Source organism: Bos indicus x Bos taurus, chromosome 12 (assembly GCF_003369695.1).
Source record: "Bos indicus x Bos taurus breed Angus x Brahman F1 hybrid chromosome 12, Bos_hybrid_MaternalHap_v2.0, whole genome shotgun sequence".
NCBI lineage: Eukaryota > Metazoa > Chordata > Mammalia > Artiodactyla > Bovidae > Bos > Bos indicus x Bos taurus.
The window spans coordinates 76,608,391-76,626,176 of record NC_040087.1 but is presented as its reverse complement, the minus strand read 5'-3'; the positions used below and the strand labels follow the sequence as shown (position 1 = coordinate 76,626,176).

At 38.9% G+C, this 17,786-nt stretch overlaps 1 protein-coding gene across 6 annotated transcripts in view; it reads right to left on the bottom strand.

Moving 5' to 3' along the window:
* Positions 1-17,786, bottom strand: part of PCCA (propionyl-CoA carboxylase subunit alpha) — a 361,328-nt gene that overhangs the window by 145,522 nt on the left and 198,020 nt on the right. For all 6 annotated transcript variants that reach the window (XM_027557904.1, XM_027557902.1, XM_027557903.1 and 3 more), the window contains exons 17-18: positions 11,822-11,932; positions 2,789-2,897 (exon numbers count right to left, since the gene is read on the bottom strand). In XM_027557904.1, the coding sequence (XP_027413705.1) occupies positions 2,789-2,897; positions 11,822-11,932 (220 nt within the window). The remainder of the gene's footprint in view (positions 1-2,788; positions 2,898-11,821; positions 11,933-17,786) is intronic.

Below are 17,786 nucleotides of genomic sequence, written 5' to 3'. Positions count from 1 at the left end.
GAGTGGAATGGAGACACTAGACGGTACCAAGAAGCCACGTGAAGAGATAAACATCTCAGTAAAGGGAAATATATGGACAATCCTAAGAGCTAGTATTATTGCAACAATGCTTGTAACTTCACTTTTTTGTTCTCTACATGATTTAAGGGCCTAATACATTTAAAAATTACTAGAGTGAAAGCTAGTATCATTTTAACTTTTCCAATAAGCCAACTCAGAAAAGACCCTGATGATGGGAAAGATAGAAGGCAGAAGGAGAAGGGGACGACAGAGGACAAGATGGTTGGATGGCATCACCGACTCAGTAAATAGACTTGAGTTTGAGCAAGCTCTGTGAGATGTGAAAGACAGGGAAGCCTGGCATGTTGCAGTCCAATGGGTCACAGAGAGTCGAACACGAAGAATCGACTAAACAATATCATTTAAAAATTACTAGAGTGGAAAGAAAAATTACTAGAGTGAAAGCTACTATCATTTTATCTTTGTTTTGCAATTCCATGCTTTGTTTTCTATATAATTTAAGAGACTAACGCATTTAAAATAATTATTGGTTTATAGTTTCGGACCTAGACTGTATAAGGGTGTAATTCTCTGATGTTAACACCTGCACCCAGGCAATCACCTGACCTTTATTCTGTCTTTTATACTTCTGTTCTTTCTATAAATTTCCAATAAAGGAAATTATACATTGTATAGTCTTCTTTAACTGGTTTCTTTCTCTTAGCATAATTTTCTTTTTAGGGTTATGCATGTAGATTCATGTATCAATACCGCATTTCTTTTTATTGCTAAGTAGTATTCCATCATAAAGACGTACCACATTTATTTACCCACTCTCCACTTGATATTAGAAAAATGCAAATCAATGCAAATCAACTACAATCAGGTACCACACCTCACTCAGGTCAGAATGGCCATCATTAAAAAAATCTATAAATGACAAATGCTGAAAAGGAAGTGATGAAAACATAACCCTTCCACATTCTTGTTGGGAATGTGTAAGTTGGTACAGCTACATGGGAAACAGTATGGAAGTTCCAGAAAGAACTAAAAATAGAACTACCATGTGATCCAGCAACCCCACTCCTGGCATATATCCAGACAAAACTGTAATTCAAAAAGATACATGCACCCCTGAGCTCACAGTAACACTGTTCACAATCAACAGCATGTGGAAGCAACCTAAATGTCCATGGACAGATGAATGGATCAAGATGTGGTGCATACACACACACACACAGACACACACACACAGACACACACACAGATACACGCACACACACACAGACACACGCGTGCACACACAGACACACACACAAACACACACACACACTGGACTATTACTCAGCCATAAAAAAGAATGAAATAATGCCATCTGCAGCAACATAAATGCAACTAGAGATTATCCTAAATAAATCAGAATGAGAAACACAAATACCATATAATATCACTTATATATGAACCTATCTCATGAGACAGAAACAGACTCAAACACAGAGTACAGACTTGTGGTTGCTAAGGGGGAAGGGACTGAGGGAGGGAAGGAGTGGGAGGCTGGGGGTAGGTTAGCAGGTGTCAGCTTTTATACACAGGATGGATAAACAACAAGGTCCTACTGTATAGCACATGGAAATATATTCAATATTCTATAATGGAAAAGAACAGTTAAAAAGAATGATATATATGTATATGTGTGTAATATGTATAACTAAATCACTCTGTTGTACCACAGAAATTATTACAACATTGTAAATCGACTAAACTTGAATAAAAAAATAACAAAAAAAAACGTTTTCTCACTAAAACAACATTAGCCATAAATATACACCGTAAGCCCAATTTTGTTTTCCTTCTACCTAATTCTTCAGGGGTAACCTTAATTTCTGATCTGTGCCTTCAGACCTGCTCAGTCACCTGTCATCTTTTTTCTTTTATTTTAATCATTATCCTTCCTCTTGAAAATGAAAGTGAAGCTGCTCAGTCGTGTCCAACTCTTTGCGGTCCCATGGACTATATACATTTCATGGAATTCTCCAGGCCAGAATACTGGATTTGGTAGCCTCTCCCTTCTCCAGGGGATCTTCCCAACCTAGGGATCAAACCCAGGTCTCCCGCATTACAGGTGGATTCTTTACCAGCTGATCCACAAGGGAAGCCCAAGAGTACTGGAGTGGGTATCCTATCCCTTCTCCAGCACATCTTCCTGACCCAAGAATCGAACCAGGGTCTCCTGCATCAGAGGCGGCTTCTTTACCAACTAAGCTACCAGGGAAGCCCCTTCCTTTTGAGGAAAAGCAAAAAGAAAAGGAGCTGATATAACACAATTTTACTACCCATTTCACTCCAACAAGTAATGGATAGTACTTGCTAATAATGCAGGATTACTCTAGGAGGTACACAGACATTCATAATAAATAATCCTGTCACTCAGAAGCATGAACGGCACAATGATTTTGTTTTATTTGCCCTGGTATAAAGCAGGTTTTCCCTTTTGCTTATTAGATTATTAGGAAGCAAAAAGGTACACTTAGGGTTCACAAATAACTAACTCAATCTGCTGTTAATTCTTTCTTGTTTCTTATACACATACTTTTAACTGTTCAGATTATTTCCTATGTTTTAGTACTGTCCCCGTTCTCAATACATTTTTCAAAATTAACAGAGTAAGAAAACAGAAGTAATAAATACAAACTATTTGAACGGATTTCCTATAAGATTTCAGAGTGCCTTCCTCAATGTTGCCCAAGTTTCTCTGCTCATTTATTCTGTTTTAAATGGTTTCACATACCTTGAACTTTCATGGTCTTGAAAATGCTGTGCTCTTAATTGGGATGCCACAAACAAGGATGACGCTACTGCCAGGAACTGGTTTCTCTCAGTCTCTGTTAACGGGTGTCCTGAGGGAAATCAATCACGTACATAATGTTAACATCTTTCCTTCTATATTACAGAACTATTAGTCATTCAAACAAGCGTTTTATCAAACGTCTATTATGGAGCTAGTATGGTACCAGGGACTAGGTTGTGCCAGGGGAAAGGAGGGAGCAAGATTATTTAAATAAAACAACAACCCCTGCTCACCACAAGCTTATAGTCTAATTTGGGAAAGAAGATGTTAAACAGATGCACAGAACAGAACAATTACCAAAAACAAAACAAAACAAACTATCAACATAGATCTCTAGGAAAACCTTAGGGCTCCTCACAGCTGCTTCCCTTTATCAATCTCTACCCCAATTTTACTTCTAAGGAGAGAGAAGATAAAAGTGAGGAAAAGGCGTGTTGTTGGTCAAGGACAGTGACCGGGCCATGTTTTCTAATGTGAGGAATGAAAAGAAAAGAAGTACATGACTGTCTTGGCTCTAAAATCCCAGTCAGGGTTTGAATCCCAATTAACCAACCAACCAACCAATTTCTCTCTCCCTCTTGAATTCACTCTTCTTACCATCATACAGCTGGACCTGGGGGCAGAGGCCTCACCTGACAACCGGGGGAAGACGCCCCGGTCTGGCTGAGTGTGGCTCATGGGGGAATCTGCTCTATGCGCAGAAATTCCTCAAGACGTGTGAGAGTCAAGGCAGGATCGGCTGCTCCAGGGTCTGCCAGGGCTAACACACCCCCGTGAGCTCTGTAACCTCACCGCAATGTCTAACACTATTTATTTACCACGGTGCTATACAAAGATGATGGACTTCACAGATGCTGCAGCACAGCCAATCTGAGTGCTGGGTCATCTGCACTAAGATGCCATTTGTACAATTCAAAACAGAAAAAAAACGATCAGGTAGTTATTTAAATTTATCAGAAAGAAGTGAAGCAATTTCAACATTAGGTCTTAAGAAAGTATTCAAAATATAAATGAGACTAAAACTATTCACAATTAGAGTATAAAGACCTGATAATCCATTCCTCTTCGAGACAAACTTAGAAGCTCCATAATGTGAGATCTATCAGAACCCTCAATGGCTTAATAAACCACATTCCTACAGGCTTTGAAAAGTTCCTAATCATACCCAACCCTTCAGCAGTGATGGAAACATTCTACTTTGATTCTATCAAACTACCCTACGTGAGGATTACAGAAATTTGGCTTAGTCTTCTCAAAAACATACCATCTACAAGAGCAGTTCTCAAAGTATGGCCTGGGGACGACAGGGAGTCCCTAAGAACCCTTTGGGGGTCTGCAAGGTCAAAACTATTTTCATAATAATGCTAGGATTTCTGTTTGTTCCCCCCTCTTGTTTTCTCAGGAGTATATGGTGGAGGTTCCCTGACCTAGACATACTATGTGTGATGGTATCATTCCTCTGATGTCAACATATAATGGATTTATTAGTGTTACTTTGAAAATGAATTAATAATTATTTTTAAAGCTCCTAAGTTTTAATTTAAAATATGGAATTCTCCAGGCAAGAATACTGGAGTGGGTTGCCATTTCCTTCTCCACGGGGATCTGCCCGACCCAGGGATCAAACCCACGTCTCTTGCATCTCCTGCATTGGCAGGTCGGTTCCTTACCACCAGTGCCACCAGGGAAGCCCAATTTACAACATAGCAAATATATAACCACAAAGGCTCTTTGGAGTATGAAGAGGACCTTCTTCTCAAACCTCACTGTGCATCAGAATCACCTGGATTAAAGCTCAGATTCCCATGCTCTACCTGGGGAGCATGATTGGTAGTTAGCCTGAGGTGGGGCCCAGTAATCTTTATTTCTATTAATAACAAGCTCCAGAGTGATGCTGAAGTTACATGTCTCCTGATCTCATTTGAATAGAAGCTGTTTTCGACTCATCTTTATCAAACTGTGTAATACAAACCACTTAGTAATAGCTCATGAAACCAGTTTGTGGGTCAGACCAGCAATAAAACTTATGAGAGCACTTTGCTCACACTATTATCCAGAGTGTGTGTATCCTAAGTCATGATGTAAAATACATTTATTACAGTGGTTCACAAAGTAGACTCTTCTCTAGACACATCTGCACGTCATATATCACCACCAACAGAGTGGGAAAAAAGGCAAAACAAGGTATCCTTAAGCTTTTAAATCACTTGTGTAGTAAGCCTCGTGAATCTAACTGGAATTATATAAAATTTGCGTACTAATCTGAGAAAGACCAGCACTCATAAATGCTGAATCTCCCAAACAATAACTGAGTTTTCCCCACGTGTTCAGATTGCATTTTTTGTTTCTTGACAAGATTTTACAGTTGTCTTCATAAAGGTTCTATCTTCACTATTACATTTTCTCTATAGTCTTACAAGATACTATAGTTAATATGAAAAGATCTGGGTTTTTTTTTTTTCCATTTGCCTTTCAAGCTAGCTTCCCTGCAGTAACCTGTGTTTCACTTGGTCTAATAAATTACCAGCTGCACTGACTCAGGCAATATTGAGAAAGGAGGTTCCCAAGTAAAAATCGAATTCCATCACATCTCATAGGCAAACTGATATAATGCATAACAACTTTAACCCTTTTATTGATAGCAGAACAGATTTTCAAATTTTGCCAGTGATAAATATGCAATAAATTTGGTATAAGAGTGCTAAAAACTTCTTAACTTCTGCTACTCAATCTGTTTCTACAGTTTTTTAAAGAATCTCAAGTAATTTTAATAGAGAAGGGCTACGAAGATCGTCAACTCCATCCTCAGTGCAGTGCGGTGTCTATTCTCCTGCGGTGTGGGACAGATGGTTATATATGACCCACAGAACTCCTCCAATACAGGAGAATGAAGACTTCTTACAAGGATTTCTGAATCATTAGCCAGTTCTTATACTGAGTGAGACTGCTTCTTTGTGACTTCCACCCATAGATCTGGTCTTTCCAATCTAACATTGAATAATTCTATTCCCTCCTCCGCTTGTACATCACCAATCTAGACTGCAGTTAGACATCCTGTACCACGCTTAGTCGCTCAGTCATGTCCAACTCTGCAACCCCACAGACAGCAGCCCATCAGGGTCCTCTCCATGGGGATTCTCCAGGCAAAAGTACTGGAGTGGTTGCCATGCCCTCCTCCACGGGATCTTCCCAAATCAGGGATCGAACCCAGGTCTCCAGCACTGCAGGCAGATTCTTTACTATGTGAGCCACCCGGGAAGCCCTTAGACATCCTAAAACATTAAATAAATGTCCTGACCACTCTTGAGGTACTCTGGCCATGTCAAAAGAGGGGTATTCAGGTCCAGAAAGACAATGTATCAGACATACTATCATAAACAAGAATATTTTATCCTTTACATTATACTTCTTATAGAGGCATTGCAATATGTTTTAATATATGGAAGCCAATTTTGCTCTTTATTTTTCACATAATCTTGGCTAGTCTCAGAAATCTATGATTACATACAAGCTTTAAACATGATTTATGTAGTAAACCTTGTGAATCTAACTGGAACTACATAAAATCTGTGTATTAATCTGAGAAAGACCAGTTCCCAAAAATGCCAAGTCTCCCAAACAATAACTGATTTTTTTACCCATCTGTTCGGATTCTGTTCTTGTTCCTTGACAAGATTTTACAGTTACAACTATCTTCACAAAGGTTCTATGTCTTCCCCATTTCATTTTCTCTACAGTCTTACAAGATACTACGGTTAATATGAAAAGGTTTGGTTTTTTTCTATTTTCATATCAACCTAGCTTACACACAAGTCACTGATTTGGCATACTTTTCTTGTTGTACTCAGCCACCTTGCCAAATTCGCTTTTTAAGTCTAGAAGTTTTTATTAATAAAACTAGGATCTCCTGGGTTTTCTAGGAATATAATAATACCTGGGGGAAAAAAGTCTCTTTCAAAAAATATTTATACTAACTACTTCCTTTTTTCCTTTTTTATCCTTTATAACAGTGTTTAATAATAATAGTAATTTTATAGTCGACCTCATTTCATTCTCGATTTTAAGGGAAATGATTTCAGCATTTCATCATGTAAAATGATGCTTTTTATTAGTTTTCAGTAAGCAGCCTTTTAATCAAATTTAATTGGCTTACTTTTACTTTTATTAGAAATGCGTTATTAGAAAGAGCTTCTTTACCAAGTGGCTACTGAATATATCAAATATCTTTCTAACACCTGTTTTTTGGTAAGCAATCAGGAGTTTGCAAAGAGTCAGACACAACTGAGCAACAAACTTTCTTAACCTTCTGGGGGATAACTTCAAAGCCGTGAGCCCTCAACAACGTCAACGCTCTCCACTCCAGGGGTTACTGCAGGTCAGGCCCCTGGTGCAGCACCTCGTTGAGGGCCTCTGGGAAGCCCCTGCTGTTACCCGCCCACCTAGCTTTAAGAAGCCTCATCTGTGTTCTCCTAAGTGGTTTTCTTCCAACCGTCTGTGGTTGACACTTTCCTGGGGGTTCCATTTTAAGGCAGTGTGTATGAGAAAGTGCTGACAGGTGTCCTGACCCTGAGCCATGCGTGCTCTACATGTGGGCTGCGGCTTGGCCAACCCCTGGCCTCATGGGTAGGGTAGTCTGGGGGTCATTTTGTTTGGGGGGAATCTTTGGGTAATCCCTTTAAGGGTTGGTTAGATTACTCAGGGGTTTCCCTAGTGGCTCAGCAGTAAAGAATCCTCCTGCCAAGAGGTTCACTTGGGTGTCCAGGGTTCCATCTCTGGGTGGAGAAGATCCCCTGGAGGAGGCACGACAACCCACTCCAGTATTCTTGCCTGGAGAATTCCATGGACAGAGGGGCCTGGCGGGCTGCGGTCCATGAGATCGCAAAGAATTGGACATGATTCAGCAACTAAACAGCAGTAAGATTTCTCTGGGATATTCTACTATTGTGCCTGTAGCTATTTGCCTGCCAGCACTCTGGGAACCAAGTGGAGAACAGGGCTGGGGAGAGAAGGAATCACCACATTCTGTCCACTTTCACTTGATCCTCTACCTTCTCTGCCCGACATCCCTCAGGGCATGTCCCTCAGAGTCGTGTCAGACTCTTTGCAACCCTATGGACTGTTGCCCGCCAGGCTCCTCTGTCCATGGATTCTCCAGGCAAGAACACTGGAGTGGGCTGCCATCTCCTTCTCCAGGGGATCTTCCTGACCCAGGGATCAAACCCATGTCTCTATGTCTCCTGCACTGGGAGACGGGTTCTTTACCACTAGTGCCACCTGGGAAGCCCTCATTGTTTTCCACCACGAAGAACCTCAAAGCCTTTGCCAGGCCGGAGAAGACAGTCACCCTGTCACAGTGAAAGAGCCGATGCCCGCAGGTCTAAAACTGAGGACTGCCTGTCCTCAGGGATTCTTCTAGGCTCTTCCTCCCTGGCTGCGGAAATCCTCTTCCTTTGTATGCAGATGGCTCTGTGTGCTTGTGATCATCAGGTCAAAGAGTAGGCAGTGGTTTGCCCGCAAAAGTTTAATAACCAGTTGGGATGTGGGAAGGAAAAGAGCCCCAGTGAAAAGCACGTGCTAATTCCCTAACTGTAAATACCTTCTCCAAGGCTTATTTCAAACCACCAACATCGCATCAAAGAAGAAGGATCAGGAAGAGATACATGCAGAGTCTCTCCTGAGGCAGTATTGTGGCCCCAGCACCTGCAGAATAGAGTCCTCAGAGAGAGCATTTAACATTCTACACTCCCTATCCCTTGAAGCCATCCTGGACTCCCCAGATCACAACTGGTTTATTTTTTCTCCGCTCTAAGACACTCAGCTTATATCTTCACCTTAGTGCTCCTTCTATTCTGTCCTGTAGTGTAGTTAGTTCTTTACAGGTCTATTTCCCTAATGATAGAACCACACTAAGGATGAGGAAAATACACTATTTCTCTTTGATTTTCTTCTACTGCATATACCAATTATTTGTTGAATGATTTTAATGACTGAATTTTTAAAGGCAATACTTCAGTCATGTATTTAACACTTTTAAAGGTACAGAAATACATGATTAAATTCAGAGGGAAAAAAAGAGAAGTATAATTTAATGGTAGACTTCTTGGGTTGAATCAAAGTTTTCTAAACATTCTGCAACTTTTCAGAAGAGAAAGATAATTCTAATAATTTCTAATAGAAATCATATATCTAATAATTTGATAGGGATAATAATTCTAATAATTAGATATCTAAAGATATCTAATAATTTGATAGGGCTGGTGGTTCAAGTGCAGCAAGGCAGCAGAGAAATAAGTCCGAAATTGCCATTTTAGGCTAAATGAAATATTTCTTAAAGTATCTTCTTCTTCATTTTCCCTTTATTTCAAAGTCAAAGTATCTACTCCCCCATTTTCCATTTACTTTTCAGAATCAAAGGAAAATACCTTTTCAACATCAACATCTAATAAGTTGACGTGACGAACAAATTCTGTGTATTCTATTTTTAAATTTTAGACACAACCTTTCAAAGTTCAGCCTGAGTGTCTTTAGTAACACTGTCCTAGTCTACAAATAAACTTGGGATAATAAACATATATAATAGAAAATTTTAATGCAGTCATAAAACAGGCACTAGCCTATGAACAGCGTCTGGGGTAGCTGGACAGATGGGAAGCAGATGGGTAATCCCAAAGGGGCAAAATGACCCAGCCTCAAACATATGGATAAGATCCCGGATTAACTTCAGTTGCCACTTCCTGCTGTCTCTTTCAGGCACATATATCAAACAATCAAAGATGATACAGTTTAATATATTTAGGACCTCCTATGGAGAAAAATTGGGAAGAAGAGGTAGAATCATCTGAAGAAGGAGGAGGAGATATAGTAGCCACTCAGAGAAGAAAGAACTGACATGAAAACAACATGAAGGAACACAATCAGCGGCAGACGTTCAGAATGGCAAACACAGGTGTGCACTTCTCAAGTCCCTATGTGACAACACACAGCATACTCTGAAAATGTCTGTGACTTACAAATTTTGAATTCTAGCACAACAGAATGACTATTAAAACAGAAGTTGAAAACTCTCATTTCCGGCTTTATTATGTCACTGATCATTTAGCTTTATCAGGCTTTCTGTGCTTTGGTTTCCTTATACGTAAAATGAAGGCTGAATTAAAAACTGCTAAGGCCCTCTAACAACGTACCACAATTTAAAAACTATTATGCATAAGAATCAGAATTATAGTGTCTGTGCTAATCCATCCCAAAAAAGAAGTGTAATATATTAAGCTTATTACAACAAACTGCAATGTTTGATTTTAAGAAAACTTCTGAGGTCTCTTGAGAATTTGGAACATTTTCAATTGCTGCTAAATATATATCACAGAGTAACCAACTCCAATTAGAAATTTTAAGTGCTCCATGGTAATGGGATATGACACCAAATATGCATAAACACATATATAAATGTGTAAATGCATACATAAATATCCATGTACACACACAATATTTTGATCTGTCATCTCCTCCTGCCTACTGTTTCATGTAAGCCAGGTGGACACAAAAGCACGTGGGAATCCAAGTCCACTTCACAACTGACAACAACTTTTAATTAAAACTTTAGACAGGACAAGAAGCCAAAACTTTAGGATCCAAACAAATCTGTAATCTGAATACATGTACAGTTAATTCAAAATAGTCAAGGTGACACCTTCTCACCTACATTATGAGCAACATTCCTTTCATTAATTTGACAAATATTTATTTAGGGTCTGCTTTAGTTGTATGGATACAATAAAAAGCAAAAACATAAGTGGGATTTGACTTCATGAAACCAAGAGATATTAATGAAATAATCACATAAGTAGAAAAGTGCAATCATGTTAAGGTTGTAACACATGTATACCTGTGGCAGATTCATTTTGATATTTGGCAAAACTAATACAATTATGTAAAGTTTAAAAATAAAATAAAATTTAAAAAAATAAAAATTCAAAAGTTCGGGAAAAAGAACATGATGACTCATTGGTCTTTGTTTCAAGTTCTGAAATAAAACACTTTATTTTTCTTGGTACTAATGATAAAGGTCTATAACACTAGAGTTTTGAAAGAACAATCAAATCAGTAATCCCCAGTTAGTCTTACAAACACTCAATAATAAATTCCTTGGTAAGAAATTGCTATGTAAATGTATTTAATATCTCTACATGAAGCTGGCCTGAATCTACATACAGCTCCTAAAATGAATGAGTCATTTTATATATTAAAACACTTTAAATAGACATGAAGCACACTTAAAAATTGTGAGAGAAGATCTAAGCTTCATATGTACCCAAGTTCATTAGAAACATATGGAGAGCTTTCTGGCCTTCACTTGAACATTTCTAGTAAGTCCCAAGTAAGTGCTGTCAGGGTCTTAGTACTGTGTTAACCATGCTTTTGACGCTCATTCAAGGGTTTTCTCTGCCTCTCACCCGATGAGTAACTGCTGCTCCCCGGAAACACTCACGGGCAACCCTGCAGTGCTAACTTTCACAGAACATTCATTACTTTACTCAAAACTCAATTTTCAGGATAAAATCTTCATCTTCTTCGACATCTCTATTTCCATTAATAGGAATAGCACCTGGTAGTCTGAAATGTTCAGTGCTCATTTTCATAAAGATACAGTGTTAACATTAAAGAAGAGATCCTATATATATTCTTATCAGCAGGGAATACAAATCTGTATTGGCTTTCAGAAACACAACATTCCACAAACTAGCTGAATTTCTCACTCAACAAAATTACAGACTATTACACATTCATGAGTCACTCATGAATACTAGAAATCATGAATGTCAATAGCCTAGGATACTCTTAGGTATTAACATATTAGTATCAAGCACAACATAAGTGAAAAGCCCTAATTTCAGAAAAGAAGAAAGCATCCATTGTAATAAAGTATAAAAAATAATAACTTTAATACATTAAAGTATTTCAATATATACAAACCTTTAAAGCCATCTGGATATACATCAGAAAGAAATTTAGTGTTGATGTCTCCTTCTATAAAGCGTGAGTTGATTATCACCTCTCGAAGCAATGCGATATTATGTGTAACACCTAAAAATAAAATAACAGACTGAATTGAAAATCAATGAGTCAGTTAAAAACATAATTCCTATATATGCATAACTGTATTATTAATGTCCTATGACCTAGCAAAAACCAGGCAAAATTGCTTATCTCCTTGATTTCAAGTGATAACAAAATATCTGAACTTGAGGCAGCAATAAAACACTAAATGTAAACTCAAGAACCCTATGACGGCCATGTCAATTTAATGGGGACACATCAATGTCTTTTCAATAAATGGTAGAACCACTGGATATGCATTTGGGAAAATCAGAAGATGAACCTCAACCCTAACTCACAGGATACATAAAAATTAACTTAAATTGGGTCACAAACCTAAAACTATAAGACTTACAAAAGGAAATAAAGGAGAAAAATCTTGAAGTAGAGAGCAGATTCTTAGATAGTACCCAAAACCCATGAACCATAAAAATAAGTATACCAACAAATCATACTCCATCAAAATTTAAAAGTCTGCTCTTCAAAGGATTTAGTTAAGAAAATGAAATGGCAAAATACAGACAGAAAAAATATTCACAACACATATTTCAAATAAACAACTTGTAACTGGACTATATAAAGAACAATTACAACAATAAGATGATAAACAAACCAGGCTTTAAGAAAAGAGGCGAGGTCACATATACCAGCTATACTGAAAATGGATAACCAACAAAAACCTATCCTATAGCACATGGAACTCTGCTCAGTGTTATGTGCCAGTCTGGATGGGAGTGGGGAGACTGGATACATGTATATATATAGCTGAGTCCCTTCACTATACACCTGAAGCTATCACAACATTGTTAGTTGGTTATACCTCAATACAAAGTGTTTTTGGTATTAAAAAACAATTTTTTGTTTAAATAAGCAAAAGATATAAGCAGGCATTTCACAAAATATACACAAATGGCCAGCAAGCACAAGAAGATGTTCAACACTGTAAAAAAAAAAATATGGAAATATACCCAAATACCAATTTAAGTGGTTGAAAGTTAAAATGTAATATTAAGTGTCAATAGATATGTGGACAAGTGGAACTGTCACAACCTGTGATGGGGGGTGGGGAAATAAATTGGTACATTTTGGTTTACTTCCACTTTGGACTGTATGAAGGTTTCTTTAAAAGTTAAACATACACTCATCATATGATTAGATAATTCACTCCTAACTATCTACACGAGTTAAAATAAAAACATATGCCTATACAAACACTTACACACAGATGTTAACAGCTTTATTTACAAAGTGAAACACTGGAAACGGTCTAAATACCCATCAATAATGAATGAATTAACAAAGTGTGGTTTGTCCATACAAGGAAATTCCACTCGCCTGTAAGAAGAATCCAAAATCACTGCAGATGGTGACTGCAGCCATGAAATGAAAAGACATTTGCTCCTTGGAAGAAAAGCTCTGACCAACCTAGACAGCACATAAAAACGTGGAGACATTACTTAGCCAACAAAGGTACGTCTAGTCAAAGCTATGGTTTTTCCAGTAGTCATGTATGCATGTGAGAGTTGGACTATAAAGAAAGCTGAGCACCAAAGAATTGATGCTTTTGAACTGTGTTGTTGGAGAAGCTCCTGAGAGTCCCTTGGACTGCAGGGAGATCCATCCTAAAGAAAATCGGTTTTGAATATTAACTGGAAGGACTGATGGTGCAGCTGAAACTCGAATACTTTGGCCACCTTATGCGAAGAGCTGGCTCATTTGAAAAGACCCTGATGCTGGGAAAGATGGAAGGCAGGAGGAGAAGGGGACAACAGAAGATGAGATGGTTAGATGGTATCACTGACTCGATGGACATATGAGTTTGAGAAAGCTCTGGGAGTTGGTGATAGACAGGAAGGCCTGTTGTGCTGCGTCCATGGGGGTCACAAAGGGTCGGACATAACTGAACTGATAAGAAGAAGTGAATCCCCTCATATACAAAACAAGGATGAATCTCAAATTATTATGCTGAATTAAAGAAAGAAGCAAGACCAAAAATAATGCATCCTAAATGCAACCTACAGGAAGCATTAGGACAGGGTCAGAGACAGGGTGGACTGCAAAGGCCACGAGGAAACTTTGGGAGGTGATAGAAATGTTCAGTCTTTTGATTATGGTGATGGTTTCACAGGTCTACATAGGTCAAAACTCACCAAACTGAACGCCTTAAATATGAGTAGTTGATTATATGTCAAGTATCCTTCAAAATAAGTAGAGAAGAAAGAGGAGAGTTGTGGGGACACGAGAGGCGGAAGAGAGAGGACAAGGAGAAGAAAAAGCTGATGATCAAGAAGGAAAAACTGAGCCCAGGACACAATGACTCCTTCAAAGTGAAGGAAATGGCAACTCACTCCAGCATTCTTGCCTGGGAACTCCCGTCAACAGAGGAGCCTGGCAGGCTGCAGTCCATGGGTCTTCAAAAGAGATGGACACAACTTGGCAACTGAACTACAAAACAAAACAATGACTACTCCAAAGCGAAGTTGAAATAGGTAGCCACTACAGAGGGGTATGAATGGTACAAGGAGGAATATACGATACAGCAAAGTTTATGAAGGAGGTATATTATAAAAATATTAAATAGGAATAAAAGGTAGAGCGAAGAGGCATCTTAAAACCAGCTATTAGGGAAAGCAGGTATTAGATCAGGCGTCCACTAGAAGGGCAACTGGAGTATATTACAGAGTTGAAGTAAACAGAGAGCTTTGTTAATTCCTTTCAATTCTTTAATGATTCAGTCATTAGCACACCCTCCAGGTAGAATTCTATGTATAGTTCCAATTTGTACTACTATGCTTCGTAACAAACCTAGAAAGCCTGATTCTGTTCTGGCTATTCAAGACTTAGAGAATCCCTCCCTATACAATACTTACAAAATAGGCAAAGAAAACCTCAGGTTCAAGTACCTGACTGACCTCTCACTCTGAGTAAGCTATTTAAACTCTCAAAGTTTTAATGTCCTCATTTGTGAAATGGTGATAAATAATAAATCTATTTAGTATCACTGTCATGAGGTACCAAAGAAATAATGTTTACTACAATGTAGGGCACTCAAGACTATTATTGTGCTCTTTATTATCCTTCTATATGAGAATAAATATAGAGCAGAAGACAACATGTAATTAATAAACAACAGACAGAAGCTAAATAGCACTGACCTACCTACCTTCTAGTTCACTTTCTGTAAGAATGTAAGCTCCACAAACCTAAGCTTACATCTAATTCTACCCGGAGGGTGTGCTCATCCTATAAACAAGATCAGGAAACTACGGCCTGCGGTTCAGATGGTAAATAAGGTTTTACTGAAACACAGCAGTGTTTATACAGAGTCATCTTCATGCTGCAAAAGTAGAGCCTAGTGGCTGCAACGGAGACCACGCGACCCACAAAGTCTAAGATATTTCTTCTCTGGCCCTTTACCAAAAATTTGCCCATATCTGCAACCAAGTGTTAACAATGTTGTCCCAAGCAAATTAATCTATACCTATTAGCAATTTCTCCACACCTACTACTCATGTAGGAGTCAGATATCACAGGAAGCAAAATGAAAGTAAACTCTATGCTATATGTTTTGGGGGAACTTTTAGCAACCAGTGATAGAATAAGAAAATGAGCATGAAAAAGAAGACGCAAATAAGAGAACTGTGATCCAAAGAGACTAAATCATTCATCAAATGTTTAGTACACTAAATTATAATGGTTCAGTTCAGTTGCTCAGTCGTGTTCGACTCTTTGCGACCCCATGAATCGCAGCACGCTAGGCCTCCCTGTCCATCACCAACTCCCAGAGTTCACCCAAACTCATGTCCATTGAGTCAGTGATGCCATCCAGACATCTCATCCTCTATCATCCCCTTCTCCTCCAACCCCCAATCCCTTCCAGCATCAGGGTCTTTTCCAAGGAGTCAACTCTCACATGAGGTGGCCAAAGTATTGGAGTTTCAGCTTTAGCATCAGTCCTTCAAATGAACACCCAGGACTGATCTCCTTTAGGATGGACTGGTTGTATCTCCTTGCAGTCCAAGGGACTCTCAAGAGTCTTCTCCAACACCACACTTCAAAAGCATCAATTCTTCGGAGCTCAGCTTTCTTCACAGTCCAACTCTCACATCCATACATGACCACTGGAAAAACTGTAGCCTTGACTAGACAGATCTTTGTTGGCAAAGTAATGTCTCTGCTTTTGAATATGCTATCTAGGTTGGTCATAACTTTCCTTCCAAGGAGTAAGCGTCTTTTAATTTCATAGCTACAATCACCATCTGCAGTGATTTTGGAGCCCCCAAAAATAAAGTCTGATACTGTTTCCACTGTTTCCCCATCTATTTCCCATGAAGTGATGGGACCAGATGTCATGATCTTCGTTTTCTGAATGTTGAGTTTTAAGCCAACTTTTTCACTCTCCACTTTCACTTTCATCAAGAGACTATTTAGTTCCTCTTCACTGTCTGCCATAAGGGTGGTGTCATCTGCATAACAGGTTACTGATATTTCTCCCAGCAATCTTGATTCCAGCTTGCACTTCTTCCAGCCCAGCGTTTCTCATAATGTACTCTACATATAAGTTAAATAAGCAGGGAGACAATATACAGCCTTGACGTACTGTTTTTCCTATTTGGGACCAGGCTGTTGTTCCATGTCCAGTTCTGTTGGTTCCTGACCTACATATAGGTTTCTCAAGAGGCAGGTCAGATGGTCATGTATTTGCATTTCTTTCAGAATTTTCCACAGTTCAATTGTGGATGTGACTGGTGATAGAAGCAAGGTCCGATGCTATAAAGAGCAATATTTCATAGAAACCTGGAATGTTAGGTCCATGAATCAAGGCAAATTGGAAGTGGTCAAACAGGAGATAGTAAGAGTGAACGTCGACATTCTAGGAATCAGCGAACTAAAATGGACTGGAATGGGTGAATTTAACTCAGATGACCATTATATCTACTACTGCGGGCAGGAATCCCTTAGAAGAAATGGAGTAGCCATCATGGTCAACAAGAGAGTCCAAAATGCAGTACTTGGATGCAATCTCAAAAACGACAGAATCATCTCTGTTCGTTTCCAAGGCAAACCATTCAATATCACAGTAATCCAAGTCTATGCTCCAACCAGTAACGCTGAAGAAGCTGAAGTTGAACGGTTCTATGAAGACCTACAAGACCTTTTAGAACTAACACCCAAAAAAGATGTCCTTTTCGTTATAGGGGACTGGAATGCAAAATTAGGAAGTCAAGAAACACCTGGAGTAACAGGCAAATTTGGCCTCGGAATACGGAATGAAGCGGGGCAAAGGCTAATAAGAGTTTTGCCAAAAGAATGCACTGGTCATAGCAAACAGCCTCTTCCAGCAACACAAGAGAAGACTCTACACATGGACATCACCAGATGGTCAACACCGAAATCAGACTGATTATATTCTTTGCAGCCAAAGATGGACAAGCTCTATATAATCAGCAAAAACAAGACCGGGAGCTGACTGTGGCTCAGATCGTGAACTCCTTATTGCTAAATTCACACTTAAATTGAAGAAAGTGGGGAAAACCACTAGACCATTCAGGTATGACCTAAATCAAATCCCTTATGATTATACACAGGAAGTGAGAAACAGATTTAAGGGACTAGATCTGATAGAGTGCCTGATGAACTATGGATGGAGGTTCGTGACACTGTACAGGAGACAGGGATCAAGACCATTCCCATAGAAAAGAAATGCAAAAAAGCAAAATGGCTGTCTGGGGAGGCTTTACAAATAGCTGTGAAAAGAAGAGACGTGAAAAGCAAAGGAGAAAAAGAAAGATATAAACATCTGAATGCAGAGTTCTAAGGAATAGCAAGGAGAGATAAGAAA